The following is a 16,357-nucleotide window of genomic DNA, read 5'->3' as shown; positions in this document are numbered from 1 at the left end:
GAACCAATTCAACATATTTCACAGGCTTCAGAATTATCGTACTTCTTATATATCTATAGTATGTGTATTTGTAAACATTTATTAAGACACTTTGCACATCCCTTATCCATCAATCAAACCCATTTGCACTGCTGCAAGAATAATGACGATAATGATGATGATGACAATTATAGAGCACATCCTATTATTGGAGATGATGCAATAACGGAAATTGCAGCTTACCTTGAAGCTAATATTTTTGTGTCCATGTAAGTAATTACAGTCATTGGTTAATTAAAAGTAATTATCGACTAAGTAATTTTAGGATTATTTAACAACGCTATTCGCACTTTTTTGATATACAGCGTTGGATAACTGTGAGTGATGACCTGGATATAACGCGAAAATAAGGAGACTTGGCTTGCCTTAAGGAACCATCCCGATATTTGTCTAGAGGATGTAAGAAAAATTGCGACTGATATCACGACAGCCTTTGTCTGAGCCGAGTTTTGAAAACGGTACCTCTCGAATATAAAGAAAGAGTGAACTAGAATATCAAACCCGTCAATCTCTACTGCTTTAAATATGTCTCCCCCCATATATTGGCCACTGAAATAAAGCCAGGAGTGAGCAGAAACATTACTATAGTTTATACATTTCAGGTTAGTTCCAAGCATATGGACTAAAGGCAGCGGATGTCTTGGTGGGAGGTCTTAGAAATAAGCAGCCAACCAGCGACAAGGGACATGCAATTATAGCGGACTTACGAGATACGTGCCAGTATGTATATTATCCCATACGTTTTACAGCTTTCTACAGGAAACCTGCTCACAGCATGACATTACTATACATTTTTTGGCCACAGTTACCGAAATTACTTTGGTTTTCAATATCCCAGCAAAGCCTGTTTCACCTAGAGTAACCAAGGAGCAGCTGAGTGGATAAAACTTACCCAATGCAGATTTTTAATTATTTGCGATATAGAGCGTACGCAGGAAAAAGAAGAATGCATAAAATATTTTGGCTGAAGAACGCTAGATGGGAGGATAATACATATATTAGTCCCTGGACGAACTTCGGGTTAGACCTTTCTGATTATCTGCATAAATATAAACTACTCAATAAATACATCGTACCTTGAAATTTGTTAATTATTCTGTAAAGTTTGTGATAATCATCGAGTCATTACACCTTACAAGTTGAACATTGTGCCTATATGTAATATGTTTATAGGCTTAGACATAACTTTAATTTCATTTATGTTCATGTCACTGGTTGTCAAAACATGTACATACGTAGTTAACAGAGTAATTTTTTTACTATCAGAACTACTCAAGTTAAAACCTGAATAATCCTCTGAATATTTTTGATATTTCAGGTTCTCGCGGCTGTAAAAATAAAAATGCTTTCTACTCTGTGACGCCACATGGACTAGTAGGTAGATCCCATCATTTCACAGGAATAAATTGTCTTCAACTTCATCCATGCAAATGGAGTAAGTACGTTTCTCCAAAACATTGGTAATTACCTACGAGTCCACACGACGTCACAACCCAGTGCAGCATCGACTCTGAATATTTGCCTTGCAGATTATGCTAACAAATATAAGCCTAGTGGTAAGATACCCGAAGGTTTAACGCCCCTAACAATAAAGCTCGCCTTTGGAAATTATCCTGTGTCTAGTCTACTGTTTAATAAAGTGTATACCTAGAAACTAATTCTAATTCTAATTCTGTAGCCTTTTTTGTCTTTCAAGATGTCTCCTCTGCATTTGTTTTGTAACAAAAAATGTCAACAATAAAGTTTCGTTAATTGGTATTTTATGGACAGAGACTAAGACGTTGCTTGTTATATACTGAGTTAAATGTTATATAGAAGTGGTACCTCTCATGTAAACTCTGGTTATTTAGGTGTACAGTTCTACTTTGTTCCATTACCATTACTGCTATTACTTACTGAAGCTGTTTCCACCTTACGCTCTCTTTCCTTTCTCTATCGCTTTTAACGAGTCATCTTATAGTACTTACGATACAAAATATTACGTAATGTTTCATTTAATTATACTTACAAAAATGTATGTGACGCATTTTGAAATAACGCTCCAATCTAAGATCCCACCATAGCATCAGTTTGGCACCCTCCCGCTCACTACGAAGGGGCCAAAAAATTTGTTTCCTCTTTTAAAGTTTCAGTTTACAAAACACTAGTCTCCACCAAATGGCACTTCTGATTCAGTCTGTTAGGCCCAGGGTGCGGCTAAGGGTGTTTCGGTACCAGAGTGGTAACTATTCTTGAATTGGAGACCATGTTTTGCTTTTCAATCTTATTTATCGAGATATCTACAAACAGAAATATCTATTTCAAATCTAAAACTTCTTGACGATGGTGAAGAGTCAATAGAATAAAAATTTACTTGGATATTATCCATCGTCTAGTAAATACAAAACGTAAAACGACGTTTCGGAGATGGGATAGGGATTAGCTCTATCTAGTGGGCCCAACTGTGTAGGAACCTGAAGACGGAGATAGAGTACCATATCCGAAACGTCGTTTTACGTTTTATATTTACTAGACGATGGATAATATCCAAGTAAATTTTTATTCTAGAAATATCTATTCATAATTAAGATTTAATTACATAAATAATCCTACATTAAGAAATGTACTTGGGCACTGAATAATAAAATTTATATAATTATTTTGTAACAAATCAATACGCTTCTTGTTACACAAATTTTCAACGTGTCAACATGAGGCTGTGTAAAAGAAGTGGCCGTGCACTATTTTAAAATATTAAATTCCATTATCATGATACGTTACTTGAGAAGTTCTCAATCGGGATTTGAAACAGATGCGTCAGATTAGAATGTCAGAACTTTATGTACCACATCTCGACGTTGTCTCTTCACGTATCTGGCTAGCACTTGTTCCACATTATTCGAATATATGCCGGTCACATTACATACCGAGAAAGTAATCGGCTATGTAACGTAAGTCAAATTATATGCGTTTCTAATTTTATTGTGATTCACATAGCGACTTCTGCACGACAGAGTTATATTAGGCATAACGTAAGATTGTATCAACAGAAACTTGTATATTTCCTGGGTGTCATTTAAACTCAATGACATTCAACATGACAGTCTCTTAGTGCAGCCTCAAGCAACACCACAAAGAGCGGTATGTAGCCCCAACACATCTTCCTTTTATCAGCGAAAACACAGGATCATATTCCGGTGTCATGTTTAATTTACAGCGTGTCTAACTGCTATCTGTCAGATACACTTCCATTCCACAGCAGTCTGAAATTAACTAAACAATATCCACAGATTAGTGTCTTGCTTAGCTGATACCTGGGCTGGTCAAGGGAAACTCTGTTACAAAGCCAAAGTTAAGTCACCATAAAAACCCATTATTCGGCTAAGCCTCTGAGAGCACAGTTCAGTTCACATTCTATTACGTTTTGATAGGCCTATTATCCTCGCATCTACAGTTATACCCCCCCCCCCCCCCCCCGGGGATGACACGTTCCAAACATTGAAAGCAAATTATTGATACGCGTGACATAAGTAACACGCAAGATAATTTTTGCTGGCACGCCATTACGAGGAAGATACGGAATCAGTTATTACATCTGCACTAAATTAGTGACGTCTGATCAGATATCGCACTAAGTGAAGGTTAATGTAGTAAATGTAAGAATGTTCTCTGTTTTTTGTTAACTCTTATAATCTGTTATTTAGTATAACACAGGGTTATTCATAATTCCCTGACACATTACAAAAAATCGCTAGACTTGAATGGTGCAATGGATGATAATATAGGACATGCCGATAGGAAGAGAAACTGTCTAAGTTTATTTTACATCTCTTATAAATGCTCGATGTGTCTGCCCTTTGTGACGCGGCAGACGTCAAGCCGACAATCCATTTCCGCCTATACCCGTTGCAGCATGTCACGATCGATTTGTGACATATCAGCCATGATTCGTCTTCGCAGCTCAGGCAGATCCCGTGGCAGAGGCGGTACAGAGACCTGGTCCTTAACGTACCCCCATAAGAAAAAAATCGCATGGCGTCAGGTCAGGTAATCGAGGTGGCCAACGAAGCAGCGCATGGTCATTGGCAGCCACGTGTCCGCTCCAACTCTGTGGCAAATGCCGATTGAGGTAGACGCGGGCGGTAGTGTGGCGGAGCCCCATCTTGCTGATGAATGAAGTCATCGCTGTGATCATGAAGCTGTGGCATTAGCCATTGCTGCATCATCTCATGATAGGACGTGCCAGTGACGGTTGCCTCGGCGAAGAAGAATGGCCCGTACACCTTCTCTTTGGATATGACCCAGAAAACGTTCAGTTTCGGTGAATCCCGAATGTTCTCAATTGTGGCGTTTGGGTTTTCACTTCCCCATACCCGCACATTGTGTCTGTTCACCTTCCCATAAACGTGAAACGTAGCTTCGTCGAAGAAAATCAGTTTTTTAACGAAACTTGGAGAGTTTCTCTTTCTATCGGCGTGTAGCATGTTACCATCCTTTGAAACCATTAAAGTCTGGTAATATTTTGCAATGTGTCAGGGAATTATGAATAACCTAGTATACTGACTGGATAAGAAAACTTACTTGGCATTCAATGGAATGCGATCTGGAAATGTTTTTTTTTTATTTCTCAGTTCCAACGAGCAGAATGACGACACATGTTTTGTATTCACAAGATCCCGATTCTTACCTAAGCCGGGTTATCGACTATTATCTGCGGTCTCCAGACAAATATTTAAAAGGTAATTTCAAATTGGCCATGGTCTTCTGTTTAAAATCCTTCCCACAACCATTCGTGATTATTTTCCATCTCTCAGAGGCTACACAGTCGAAGCAACATTAAATAACGTGACAATAAATCTGCCATTCCCTCCTAACTAAAGTTAGGGCATTACCCTAAAACAGGTGTTGAAGATTTTATGTATCAATCGGCTATTTCTGTTTGACAGAAAAACAAATTTAATACTACAGAATGCGTAACGTGTACAGGAGATGAGTAACATTTCAAGAACAAGTTAATTTACTTGTGCAGCTGCTATATGCTGTTTCTTCACTGTTGCTTATTATTTCTTTGTTCGTACAAACAAAAATTCTGTTATCCTGTATCACTCTCTATATTCCGGCCCATAGTTCGATCCTTGCGCATGAATGCTTAGTCATGATAGAATTTCCAAGATATCATATTTCCTTGAATAACATTTCATCAAAACCACTCAAAATTATCACAGCGGAAACGGGTCGAAATAAAATTCGGGTTAGAATCTTAGCTGCAAAACTGCTATTTTGACTGAGGTTTCTCGTGGTGTTCCACAGTATCTCCGGTAAATGCTCTTACAGTATAGTCGAAAAGATCACTAATTTCTCCTATGAAGTCCTTTTCAATGGAATATTCATGATATTCTCATATTATTTGACTCCACATATCCTGTACAGCTAAAATATAGTCCTAAAACAACCCAAGAATCGTTCATGCATTGTGGTAGGAATGTTTTCCTGCTACATTTTTTCCGATTCGTAATTCATTATCAGGCTACCTGAATCAGACAAAACTTTGTAAACCCAACTGGGAATAAACCAATGGAAACGAGGCACTAAAAATACAAGAAACTTTGATTTTCTGTGCTGTTCTGAGTCCCTGCGCAGAGCTCCTCCACGCCACAAACGCATTTCCCAAGATCGTATCTTATGCACGTCAATTCTTAGTTTATATGAAATGTTAGCCTACACGTTTCTTAAGCATGCAAAGGCGTCAAATAAGCGCGACCAAACGTGGATTTGCATTTGATTAATGTGAAGTGATCAATATTCAAGGAACAACTCTGCCTAACACGACGCGCCCAGAAACCAAAATGAGTTTCTTCTTCAAATCGAAGGCGGCTAATAAATGACTTCATTACGTATAGGAAGAATATTCCTTTATGCAGCTGCTACTGACGCTTTCAACTACTCGTGTAGCAAAAGAAGTTACAAAAAAAATCATTTTTATGTTATTTTGCTTGACCTTCCTCGTGACGTAATTAGACTGTAAATATAAGTCTGAACGTAAATCTTAGTTCACTGACAAACTCGTTTGTTCTACCATAAAAATCTTGATTAAATCAACGATGGTAAAACTGTTTACTGGTTCTTAGTCGTAATACGTCTGGATGTAGACCAATGTACATCGTTAATACAGCAAATATCAGTCTACAAGAGAAATTATATAAAATTTCACAAGAAATGTAACGTTCCGTAGGATAAGTCTGAAACAAATTAATTAACCCCTACAAAGTTAAGTTAATTTTATGAAAGTTTTTGGTGGCGATATGAAAGCTGTCGTAGTTTTAAAATAGTCTTACGTTAACTGATCCTAAGCAACCTAACAACAACCTACAAAAAGAGTATTTTATAATTTAGTCATGGTTTCTTCAGATTAATATTTAAAATCATTATGATTTGATTTTAATTGTTTGAATTTCATAACAATGTTTCTGATGACGACATCTCAGCAGTTTTATTTCCTAAAAATATTTTCAAGGCCAAAGAAGGACACTGCTGCTATTCCTGTACCTACGAGGCAAATAAGAGTATTTCCTGACTTCGGTGTGCGCCATTTATTCAATCGCATATGCGATTTGTTGTACTTTTAGACTTATTTTGCAATAATGCTTCCCTCGAGGACATTTTATGTAATGGAACGTGATTAGTTTATTTGTTTTAGTTTATTATAGTTTCAGTTGATGTTTGTGTATACTTAATGGTGCTTGCCTGCCACTCGCTCTTTGATACTGGCAAATCAAGACACCATTATGCTTTATATATTTTCTTTTCTTGTCTGTAAGTAGATTTCTTGCTGTTCGCAAACACATTACTAAATTTATTACACTGAAGTGAATTATTAGTATAAATCTTCTTTCTTCACACATTTTCCTGGCATAGTTCTTCTTCAACCAGAGGTGAACCCCACAACCCAGGCTTCAAGTATCTTAGTGTAGCGCTTTCCTTAAAACGTGTAGTGTTCCTAATATGGTTGTTTTAGTAGATAGTCTATTGAATGCTTTCATCTATTGTTTTCAGATATCGTTTTTAGTCATTTACTTACAATACCTGTAGCAACAACAATTAACAGTATGACAAAACATTTCATGTTCCACATTCGCAGAATTTCTTATTTAAATTTTGAATCTTAATTTATTTTCGTATGTCTTCTGTATTAGATATCTGTCCGATAGTATTGCTACTTCTGTAAGTAAGCACATCTTATCCTTCTCATTTTTAATTATTACATCAGGCCTAATTTCCAGAACCTTCCTATCAGTTTGTATTCCTTGATTTCACAATACTGTTTTATCTTCCTACTCACATACAGGCTTTGGTGTGTGAATACCAGTTTTCTGTTGTTTCAGTGCCTAATATTTTTCATATTGAGTAGTATAGAAACGTGCATAATTTATCATGTCTTATTACGTATTCATTCTTTGTCAGAATGGGATAGCCTGATGTTAGGTGGACAATAGTATCTTCGTATTCTTTACACAATCGACATATACTTTCACTTTCTTCTTCAAAATTTATTATTACTACTATTTCTGTCGCCTTCATAGCAATAATAGAGAATATGTGTCAGGTATCATCACTTAATTTTGTTACGTGCTACGTCTAGCGTACATCAAATACAAGCGTTCTTTTGCGAGCATAATTAGCCTATATGCTATGGATCCATACTCTACACATAATTTGGAGTACCAATGATATTCTTCAGGAATAACACATAATATGATAACATTTAAGTAACATTCAGTAGGTCTATGTTTCTTCTGGAGGCAGAAGAAAGACATGATAAACATGTAAAAATGCTTATCAAATACGACAAAGACCTCCACCGGTCCCTGTCCTGGGCCAACAAAATCCAGTCGCCTTCAACTCCTATCTCCCATAGATCCCGCTTGATATTATGGTCCCATCTAAATAAATACTACATACAGCAGGCTTAAATTTGCAGAACTATTATGGAAAAAGTATAAATAGAACACCTAAAGTACATTTCATTTATAAATTCTAATAAGTGACATCAGTAACTGGTCTCAAACATAAGAACATAACATTTTCAGTATTGCATAGGAGGTGAAGGTTTGTGGCCTTAACTTTGCAAAGATATTAACCCATTAATAGAAAAATATACGTATATGAAATGAAAAAAGGAAACTTTATCGGTTTGTCATATAGGACGATCTTTTTAAATGTCAGTTACTTATAACAGGAGGAATTATCAATTTATGAACTAACAAATCGAATATTTTGAACTGATTGCTTATTATAACTACAAGATGGTTACTTCGAATACCGACCAAGATCATCTGCGGAGACTAGTTCTTACAACTTTCCTTACCCCCCAAGACAAATGACTGATTTATAACGATGGACTACTTTAAATCCTTCGGGTTCACTATTGAGAGCGGTTATCATATTTCTCACTAGTCTATTATCAGGTTCGTCAAATTGTGTCATCATATGTAGGCTGGGTAACTCTCTAAATTCCTTAAAATTATCGATTCCTAAATACGCTAATTTTTTTTAAAAGAAGAAGCCCGTTTAAACAATCTACATACACGGGCCTATAGGTTACAAGAACAGAATAAAAAAATAATAAAATTATAGATACATTAAGGATTAATAAGTCAGTCACTAAAGAAGGCCCGAACAGCTTCTTATAAATAATGAAATAAACGTTTACGGAAGTGGTTAAATGGAAATGTTCTTACTTAATAGGTTATGTGCTGGAATAAGTTGTTAAAAAAGTGGAAGAACTGGCTCCTTTTACAAGCGTATGATTAAAGTACATACGACATAGAATTTAACTGGCTGACACTATAGTCGGTATCAAGTTCCGACAGTCCATCAGGTTTCAGATAAAGTCGTTATATGAAAATTATTCTACACATGCCTGCTAGATTAACATCCTCTTCTCTATAAAGATATTTCAAAAGCACTGCACTACCATTCTACGAACAACATATTTTTTATAGGCATTTCATGTAAAATAATTTATTTTTATAAAATATATATAACTTGTAAGCCAAACCCTGGCATCGAGTGATTATGTTAGGCTGGAAAGCATAAATTAGATATTCTGATACGACAGAGTTATTCCCGTAGCACCGTGATGTCAGTTACTTGTGGGCCTGCTAGAAATTTCTGTGGCATCATGTCACTGCACTGCGTCTCTCAACGCAACCCACAGTTTGAAAAAATTGTATGTTAAGTATAAGTGTACAACTTAGACAAAAATTTACGAACCACGAAGATCAGGCGAGAGAAGACAATTTAAAATTCGTAGCGTAGCAACGCTAGCAAGACTGTACTGGTAACTAAGTGCCATTCGAAAAGAGGGTGAAGTCCTATCGTGGTCTTGAAGCATGCAATTTGGTGACGACTACTATAGAAACGTTAGACGTACCTCAAAGAAAACACAATATTTCCTTTGGAAATACATACAGTGGAACCAAGGAATAAAAATACTAAAGACTAAAAATGCTTTATCTCACCGACCTGACAGAGCAGATACCTTCTCGCCTGAAGGCAGATACAGACAATCTCCGAAACACATTCAATTTTAATATTTTAATTTCTTAACTCTTAAATGACAGACAATGGATAACGTCCTAACGCCACTCTAAAAAATTAGAATGATAACATAAGCTCTATGTCATGATGTTGAATGATGAGTTGATGCAACGTGAAAACTGGCTGAGCAACGTAGGGTGAGTGACAGCAAGCAGATACATAAAAAAGTAGGGACCAACTAAAGGAGAATTATAACGGACCATAAAAAGCTGTGTACACGTCAATAATGAAGGAACTGTAAAAGCCTTTCCAGCTAATACCTGAAATATTAGAAATGTGTGCTTAATCCAGCCCCTAAGTTAGTATCGCTGAACAAGGTATTGTTAATATTTCTTTAAATAGTTACTGTGTTACCTTAACGATTAGGTATTTAACAACAACAAACAAAAAGCACTAAGAATGCGTAAAGTGTTGCTTATGTACGATATTACAGAAGTTACTAAGTGACTCAACTCACCAGTCTTGGGGACCTGCAACTTGACCTGGTCATGACGCCAACCGAACCGTTAGCACAACTAAAAAAAAGACAAAAGAATAATGTAAAACGCAAACAAGAAAACCAGATGGGATCCTAAATAAGTAAAGAAAATTCATGAGCGACTGATAAGTTGGGCCAGAAACAGCAGGACAAAATATTTATAGAATATTAAGAACTGAACTTTCGCAGGCATTTTCCAGACACGAAGGAATTAATTGTAACAAAAGGGAATCAAACATGTGAGAGAAATTTGTACGAGTAGGCTAATAAGGAAAAGAATAAAAAGAAAAGAAGAAAGACTATCAGACTTAGGGTTCTCGCAGATGCAAGTATGAAGATTTGGGTTGTTGCGCCGTGTAGTCCCAGATAATATTAGCAGCAAGCACCTCTGTAACGTGGGCAAACTTCTGTCAGACTACACGACGCGACAATTCAGAACACAGCCATCTTAATTTGTGCCCCTATTTATAAGCCAAAAACTAAAATAGCAGTGATTAAAACATAGTTCACAGATATACATTATGCTGCAAATATGGATTAACCCAATAAGAATAATTAATAATAATAACCGTAATAATAACAAAAATTTAGGAATGTGATTCCATTCAGGACAATTTAAATGAGGAAAAAAGGAAATTAAATGCCACTGTATGAGGGCATACCTCATTTCTGTAATAACGATAATGCTTGTTTCGTAGGGATCTCAATTTTTGTGCAGTTATGTTAAGGGAAATAAAATTAACTGATTGTTTTTTTTACAAAATAAGGCTTAACAAGTCCACTTATTAACTAACAAAATATTTTTAAAATGTTTTTTCTCGAATACATTGATGAATTTCAACTGATTAACATTTCTTAAACTCAGTGTCTTCAATAAGCTACCAGAACGAACTTGCAATGTGAAGTAGGTGAGAAAGTTCACGATCAGAAAATTATATAAGTAGACTAACATTCAGTGAACTGAAGACTGCCATTATGTAGACTAGTTGGACAGACTCCTGTCCCCCCCCCCCCCCCACACCCGATCCCTAACTTCCTCTCTGCTTGGAAATACTTAATACTGTTACAAAAAAATAAATTCACATATGCTCTGAACATGCAAAACGAGGCACACGAAACTTGCTAGCAAACACGTAACAAACTGGTTCCGGACGACTTATTAATTTTGTTTAGTAGAAATCGCGCGTGGCATGGCAAGTAGTTTGTACCCTGAAGCGTTTCAGTTTATGGTCGACATTAACATAACTTTATGCATGAGATGGTAAGAGTCAGTGCAATCCTAAAATGTTGTAACTCAATGACATTCTAACAAAGAAGTTATCTCGAAACCAGCATTTTGTTAAATACATTCTACTGTTACTCTGGACTAGTGGAAAGCACCCGTTAAAATAAAACAAAGTTTTAGACGAAGGTGTGCCATTAAACGTATACGTATTAGTTGACATTTTACATTGCCTATGAGCTTAGAAAACCCACAACGTTTCAAAATCAGGCTCTGCTTCCGTCATCAGGTGAATCTGTGCAACCTAATCATTTGGGTGTAGGATGAATTCTATTAGATAAAAGTTATATACATATATTTTCTTTCTTACCTCTTACTCACAACTTTGACTTGTGTCGCTGGAATTATTGTTCTGATTTCGTATTTCTTTTGCCCACTTACTAACTTTTACTCATGTATACTTTATAAATGTCTTTGAGCACATAAATATATATTCAAATTATATTATATAAGTATTCCCCAGTTAACTAGGCAAATTTCAATAGACCATGATTACTGCTTCGCCAGTTCTTTTTGTTTCTTAGTTCGTCAGTATTTCATCTCATGCGATATTAAAAAACATCTGTATGTGATATGACATTATTAAGTAACAAACAAATTTTTGTGATATATTTACACGTGCTTTTAGAATTGAAACTCATTAAAGACTAATACAATAATTTCTCAAGTTAGATCTGCATGCAAAATCTCAGGCACAGAAGATCCGTCATGAATCGATAGGGCAAATTCTTAGAGATTGCATGCAAATTTATATGTTAAAAAGGGGGCACAATGCTACACGCATAAAGGATATTTTAATTTAAATTTCTCCTCTCTCCTGTGCCAGATAGCATGTTTCAGACTGAGTTTTCCTCTACCTTCTCAATGTCGGTTGATTTGGATTTGAAGTAAAACTTCTAACATAAACTAATTAAATTATTCAGAAAAGAGTGTCAGTACCCTGGTATAGCATCAGTGCCTTTCGTCATGCAAGAAGAATTCCATGTATCCAGACTGGAGTACACTTCGTAGCTCTTCAGAACTACAAAGTGTGCACCCGTTTGTCAGGTAAGTTCCATTACCTAGGTCTCCTCAATATTCAGTATGCAGTTCTGATTTATTACAGGTTTAACAACTCTTTGCCTTTAAATAACAGAAGTACCTGATTAATAAGGAGTGAACTAGAATGGAGCCACGTGGCAAATGATTAATGCGATCGTACTTGTACACATCAAGTGATATTTAATGTCCAATTTAAAGTTACTTTTACGGTGTTGGTTATCAGAACTGGAAATCATTGTAACGTATTTCAGGCGTAGAAGTTTAAAAATAGAGCAATCTGATTTAAACAGTTTAAAGGTTAAATTCTACGCTTTATTCATTTAAGGGGGACATTTACGACAGGACGATTCAGCTATTAATAAAACTGTGTTGAAATTTAGAATTCAAATCAATTGTTCATACAAGTTAAGATAAAAATTGACATATGTAGATACTAGAAAGACTTTTATGAGAATATTTAATTTAGGAAACGGACACCTGACACTGAATCAATCAGCGTATTTCAAGTAAAATAAGTCATCATCCTACTTCCATGGAAAATATGGAACATCTGTAATTAAACAAATGTCTTTAAATAAACTACGAATCAAATATCCAATCAAAGTGTAGGCTTATAATAGGAATTGGTAGTAAGAAGTTAGAAGTTTCAACAGGTCTAAGCACTCTACTACTAATAAAAAACAAATTCCCCCCAAAATTGGCTCCTTGTATAAACAATTAAATTACAAAATATTTATCTTCGTGATATCACCAATTTTCGTTTAAAGCATTTTTGCTAGTAGGGTAATGAGCCTTCCGGTTTCGCAAAAAGAGGGGAATTTCTTGACTAGCTGAGAGATTATCAGCTTCGCCAAGATTATTGCTCCAGGTAGTTAGTTTAAGCAATTTCGGAGCCGCTCAGTCTTTAATATTCATGTAATTTCCCATTCTTTCAACCGTGATTGGTTTGGAAAAATGTGGCAAAGGGAACGGGAATAGAAAGACACACAGACAAGATCTTGCAATAAAAATTAGCCAGTTTACTTTGTAAGGTATGAATAAAGTCAAGAAGTAATGATGTTTAATGGACAATATCGTCAATTGTACACTGCTCTCTTTACAGTAGAATCAATTTCATATTTTAGCTACTTAAGAAGTAATCCTTTTATAAGGCCGAAAATTGCGCAAATAAATAATACTTCAATATAAAGAAATATGTGTTACTAAAATCATAACATTAAATCGACAAACAAGAAAAATGACAAGAGTTAAAATTTTAGAAAAAGTTGACAGTTTTCATACTCTTATCGAATGATACTAAAATATTTCAAACAGCGTACACTTTAAGTAAATTTCAACCAAAGGAAATTAAATTTTAAATTAATAAGGGACACACCGCGCTGGGTAAACATTAAAAACTAAAACACAACAGAGCCTAAATATTAATTTAGTGACTTTTCGAAAGAATGCATGATGACAGATAGACATAAACCGAATAGACAATAACATATTCTCAATTCCAAAGAGACTGAACTACAGGGAAACGATTCTAAAGACGGAAATGAAGTCGGAACAGGCCCCAATTTAATTCGCGGAGGTCAAAGAAGACAAAATGGCTCGTCAAGCGACGGAAATTCACTTTTCCTGCAATTATTCTGTTACGAGAAACCGGAGACTAATGTCCCGTTACAAACTAGACATATCCAGTTGAAAATAATTAATAAAACGATAAGGACTGTAGAACTCCTGCGCTGGGGGCCGAAGAAGGCAGTTAAGGTGGAGTCTCTTAATTGCGGCCTGGAAAACAGTTAGGGCCATAGAATGCGCATTACTCACGCTCTCATTATTCTGTCACACACTGGCCGACAAGCGACCAATCAGCTCAAGTATCACTCTGACACGTTAATGTACATGTCACTCAGAAACTCTTGTGCGGAAATTCGAAAGCCTTCTGCCCCCCATTCATTGCTTTTGTGACTACAGGCCGCTGAGTTATATTCAGACCTTTTTCTTATGTTTTATCTTTAGCTACTTTACTTTTCAAACCTGATGTACATGGAGTCTGTCTTTTCCTTATATTTTTTTTAGTTACAAGGCGAGCATTCTGTTTATCTTATCTCACCATCTTGTTTTTGTTCTAATACATCATCGTAATGTACAGGTGTTTCAAATCAAACACACTGTAAGCATCTACTTCGTTATTTACATCGGGGCTGTTAGAAATTCTATTTAAGTGCACTGAGCGAATACAGATGTACCATAGGCTGTGCATATTTTTATGTTAAGTTGTTCTTATAATACTAACAACAGCTGTGTGCCCTTTTCTCTTTAGTTATTGTATATCATGTGCCCTCCCTATTTTTCCTACACTAAAAGGGCATATTGGAACTCTTCGTTCTGGTCGATTCTAAAGGGTTTTGACGATGGTGTATTACAATCTGAATTACTGAGTTTTTGTACTTTGTCCATTTTCTGGTATTATAAAAACACACACATTTCGAAGACCAGATCTGTCTTCGTCCTTAGGTGTAGGGAAGGGGTCCTTTAGAAAGGGCTAACATCTGTCACCAGAGGACGAAGACAGATTCGGTCTTCGAAATGTGCGTGTTTTTATAATACCAGACGATGGACAAAGCTCAAAATCTGAGTAATAAATGTTGTTTCGTTCTGGTTTTTACATACATACATATTTTATTATATTCCATGGATCCATAAGACAGTCAGATGACAATAGGATGTGGAAAAAGTCTAAATAATAATAATACAATACATATTATAAAGTACAATTCATACTATTATATAAATTTCACATAATACAAACAAAGAGGTCACCTAAAGAAATAATAAGTTACAAATAGATCTACAAACCACTACTGTAACTCATCGCCCTGGTGATGGAGGCAGCAAGGACATATGAATCGCAGGTAAACTTCTACCAGAATACACAGCGCTACAAACTAGAAGACAGGCATCTTCGTACTTACTGCCCTAAGAATATCAAATCCTACTTAATATCGAAATGCAAATAATGCCTTCAGAATAGATAGTTCGGGTCATAAACTTTTATTTTACAGTTCCCTATACAAAAATGTAAACATTACATTTTGATGATGGCTGACTGCCTGCCTGCCTGACTGAGTTGTAACGGTGTGTAAAATAAAAATGACCGCCTTCTTTTAATTTCACTATCAGCTTAACAGATACACTGGCGGTGGTAAAGAAAGATTCCGGACTTTATCCAGTGTCTTTAACTGAGACAAAAGCAAGAATAAATGTATTTAATTTTTGGATAAATTTTACTCATAAAAATGCATTTTTAAGTTAAACAAACCTGTGATATGACAATTGGAACATAAATCCTTTTGCTACGTTAATAAAGGAACAAAGAAGTACATTGAGATCGACGTTCTTTTGACGTGTTTTTAAACCCTTAAGGATGTACATCGTGCACATTTGAGAATGTAGGCTATGACAATAAAGGTAACTTCCATATTACGTATAGCAAAAAGGAGCACACTTAAAGTTTCATGTTCGTGTAATAAAGTCCCCTTTTGTGAGAAAGTTATAAAACATTTTTTCGGTTTTTATGTGTGACAATATAATTGAGGTGCTACACTTGCCGACAGGCGGTGTAACTTCCGCAATGAACAAACGATATTACACTGAACACATAAACGTGTCCAATAACCTCTTCGAGATGAACCAGAAAAAAATGAGCGATATAATCTGCTTGTTACGACTTCATACTCTCCACTCGTGCATTTTTTTTTTGGTATGTGGTTCATTTAGCGATGCTTTCAGTAGCTCAGACAAGATAATTAATGTATAAGAAATTGGAAGGGATTTGGAAGGTAACGGTTGTGGCCTAATTATTCAAGGTGTTATCCAGACATTTATCTGAAAAGACCCGAGGACAACAACGAAGAACCTCAGTCAGGATACCGGTTCTTCGGTAGATA

General features: G+C 35.8%; 1 protein-coding gene and 1 long non-coding RNA gene across 5 annotated transcripts in view; one reads left to right on the top strand and one right to left on the bottom strand.

The window, feature by feature from the left end:
* The window catches only part of LOC110832656 (uncharacterized), a 57,076-nt gene extending 55,279 nt beyond the window's left edge, over window positions 1-1,797 (top strand). Inside the window, exons 3-4 of the long non-coding RNA XR_002544002.2 lie at window positions 642-759; window positions 1,358-1,797. This is a non-coding gene — a long non-coding RNA (uncharacterized LOC110832656). The remainder of the gene's footprint in view (window positions 1-641; window positions 760-1,357) is intronic.
* The window catches only part of LOC110832654 (uncharacterized), a 202,813-nt gene that overhangs the window by 82,488 nt on the left and 103,968 nt on the right, over window positions 1-16,357 (bottom strand). For all 4 annotated transcript variants that reach the window (XM_087358129.1, XM_087358126.1, XM_087358127.1 and 1 more), the window contains exon 3: window positions 10,076-10,133. In XM_087358129.1, the coding sequence (XP_087214255.1) occupies window positions 10,076-10,133 (58 nt within the window). The remainder of the gene's footprint in view (window positions 1-10,075; window positions 10,134-16,357) is intronic.

Source organism: Zootermopsis nevadensis, unplaced genomic scaffold (genome assembly GCF_977971745.1).
Source record: "Zootermopsis nevadensis isolate Lab colony 2312 unplaced genomic scaffold, Znev_1.0 Znev_ptg000029l, whole genome shotgun sequence".
NCBI lineage: Eukaryota > Metazoa > Arthropoda > Insecta > Blattodea > Termopsidae > Zootermopsis > Zootermopsis nevadensis.
This window is presented reverse-complemented; position numbering and strand designations above follow the sequence as displayed.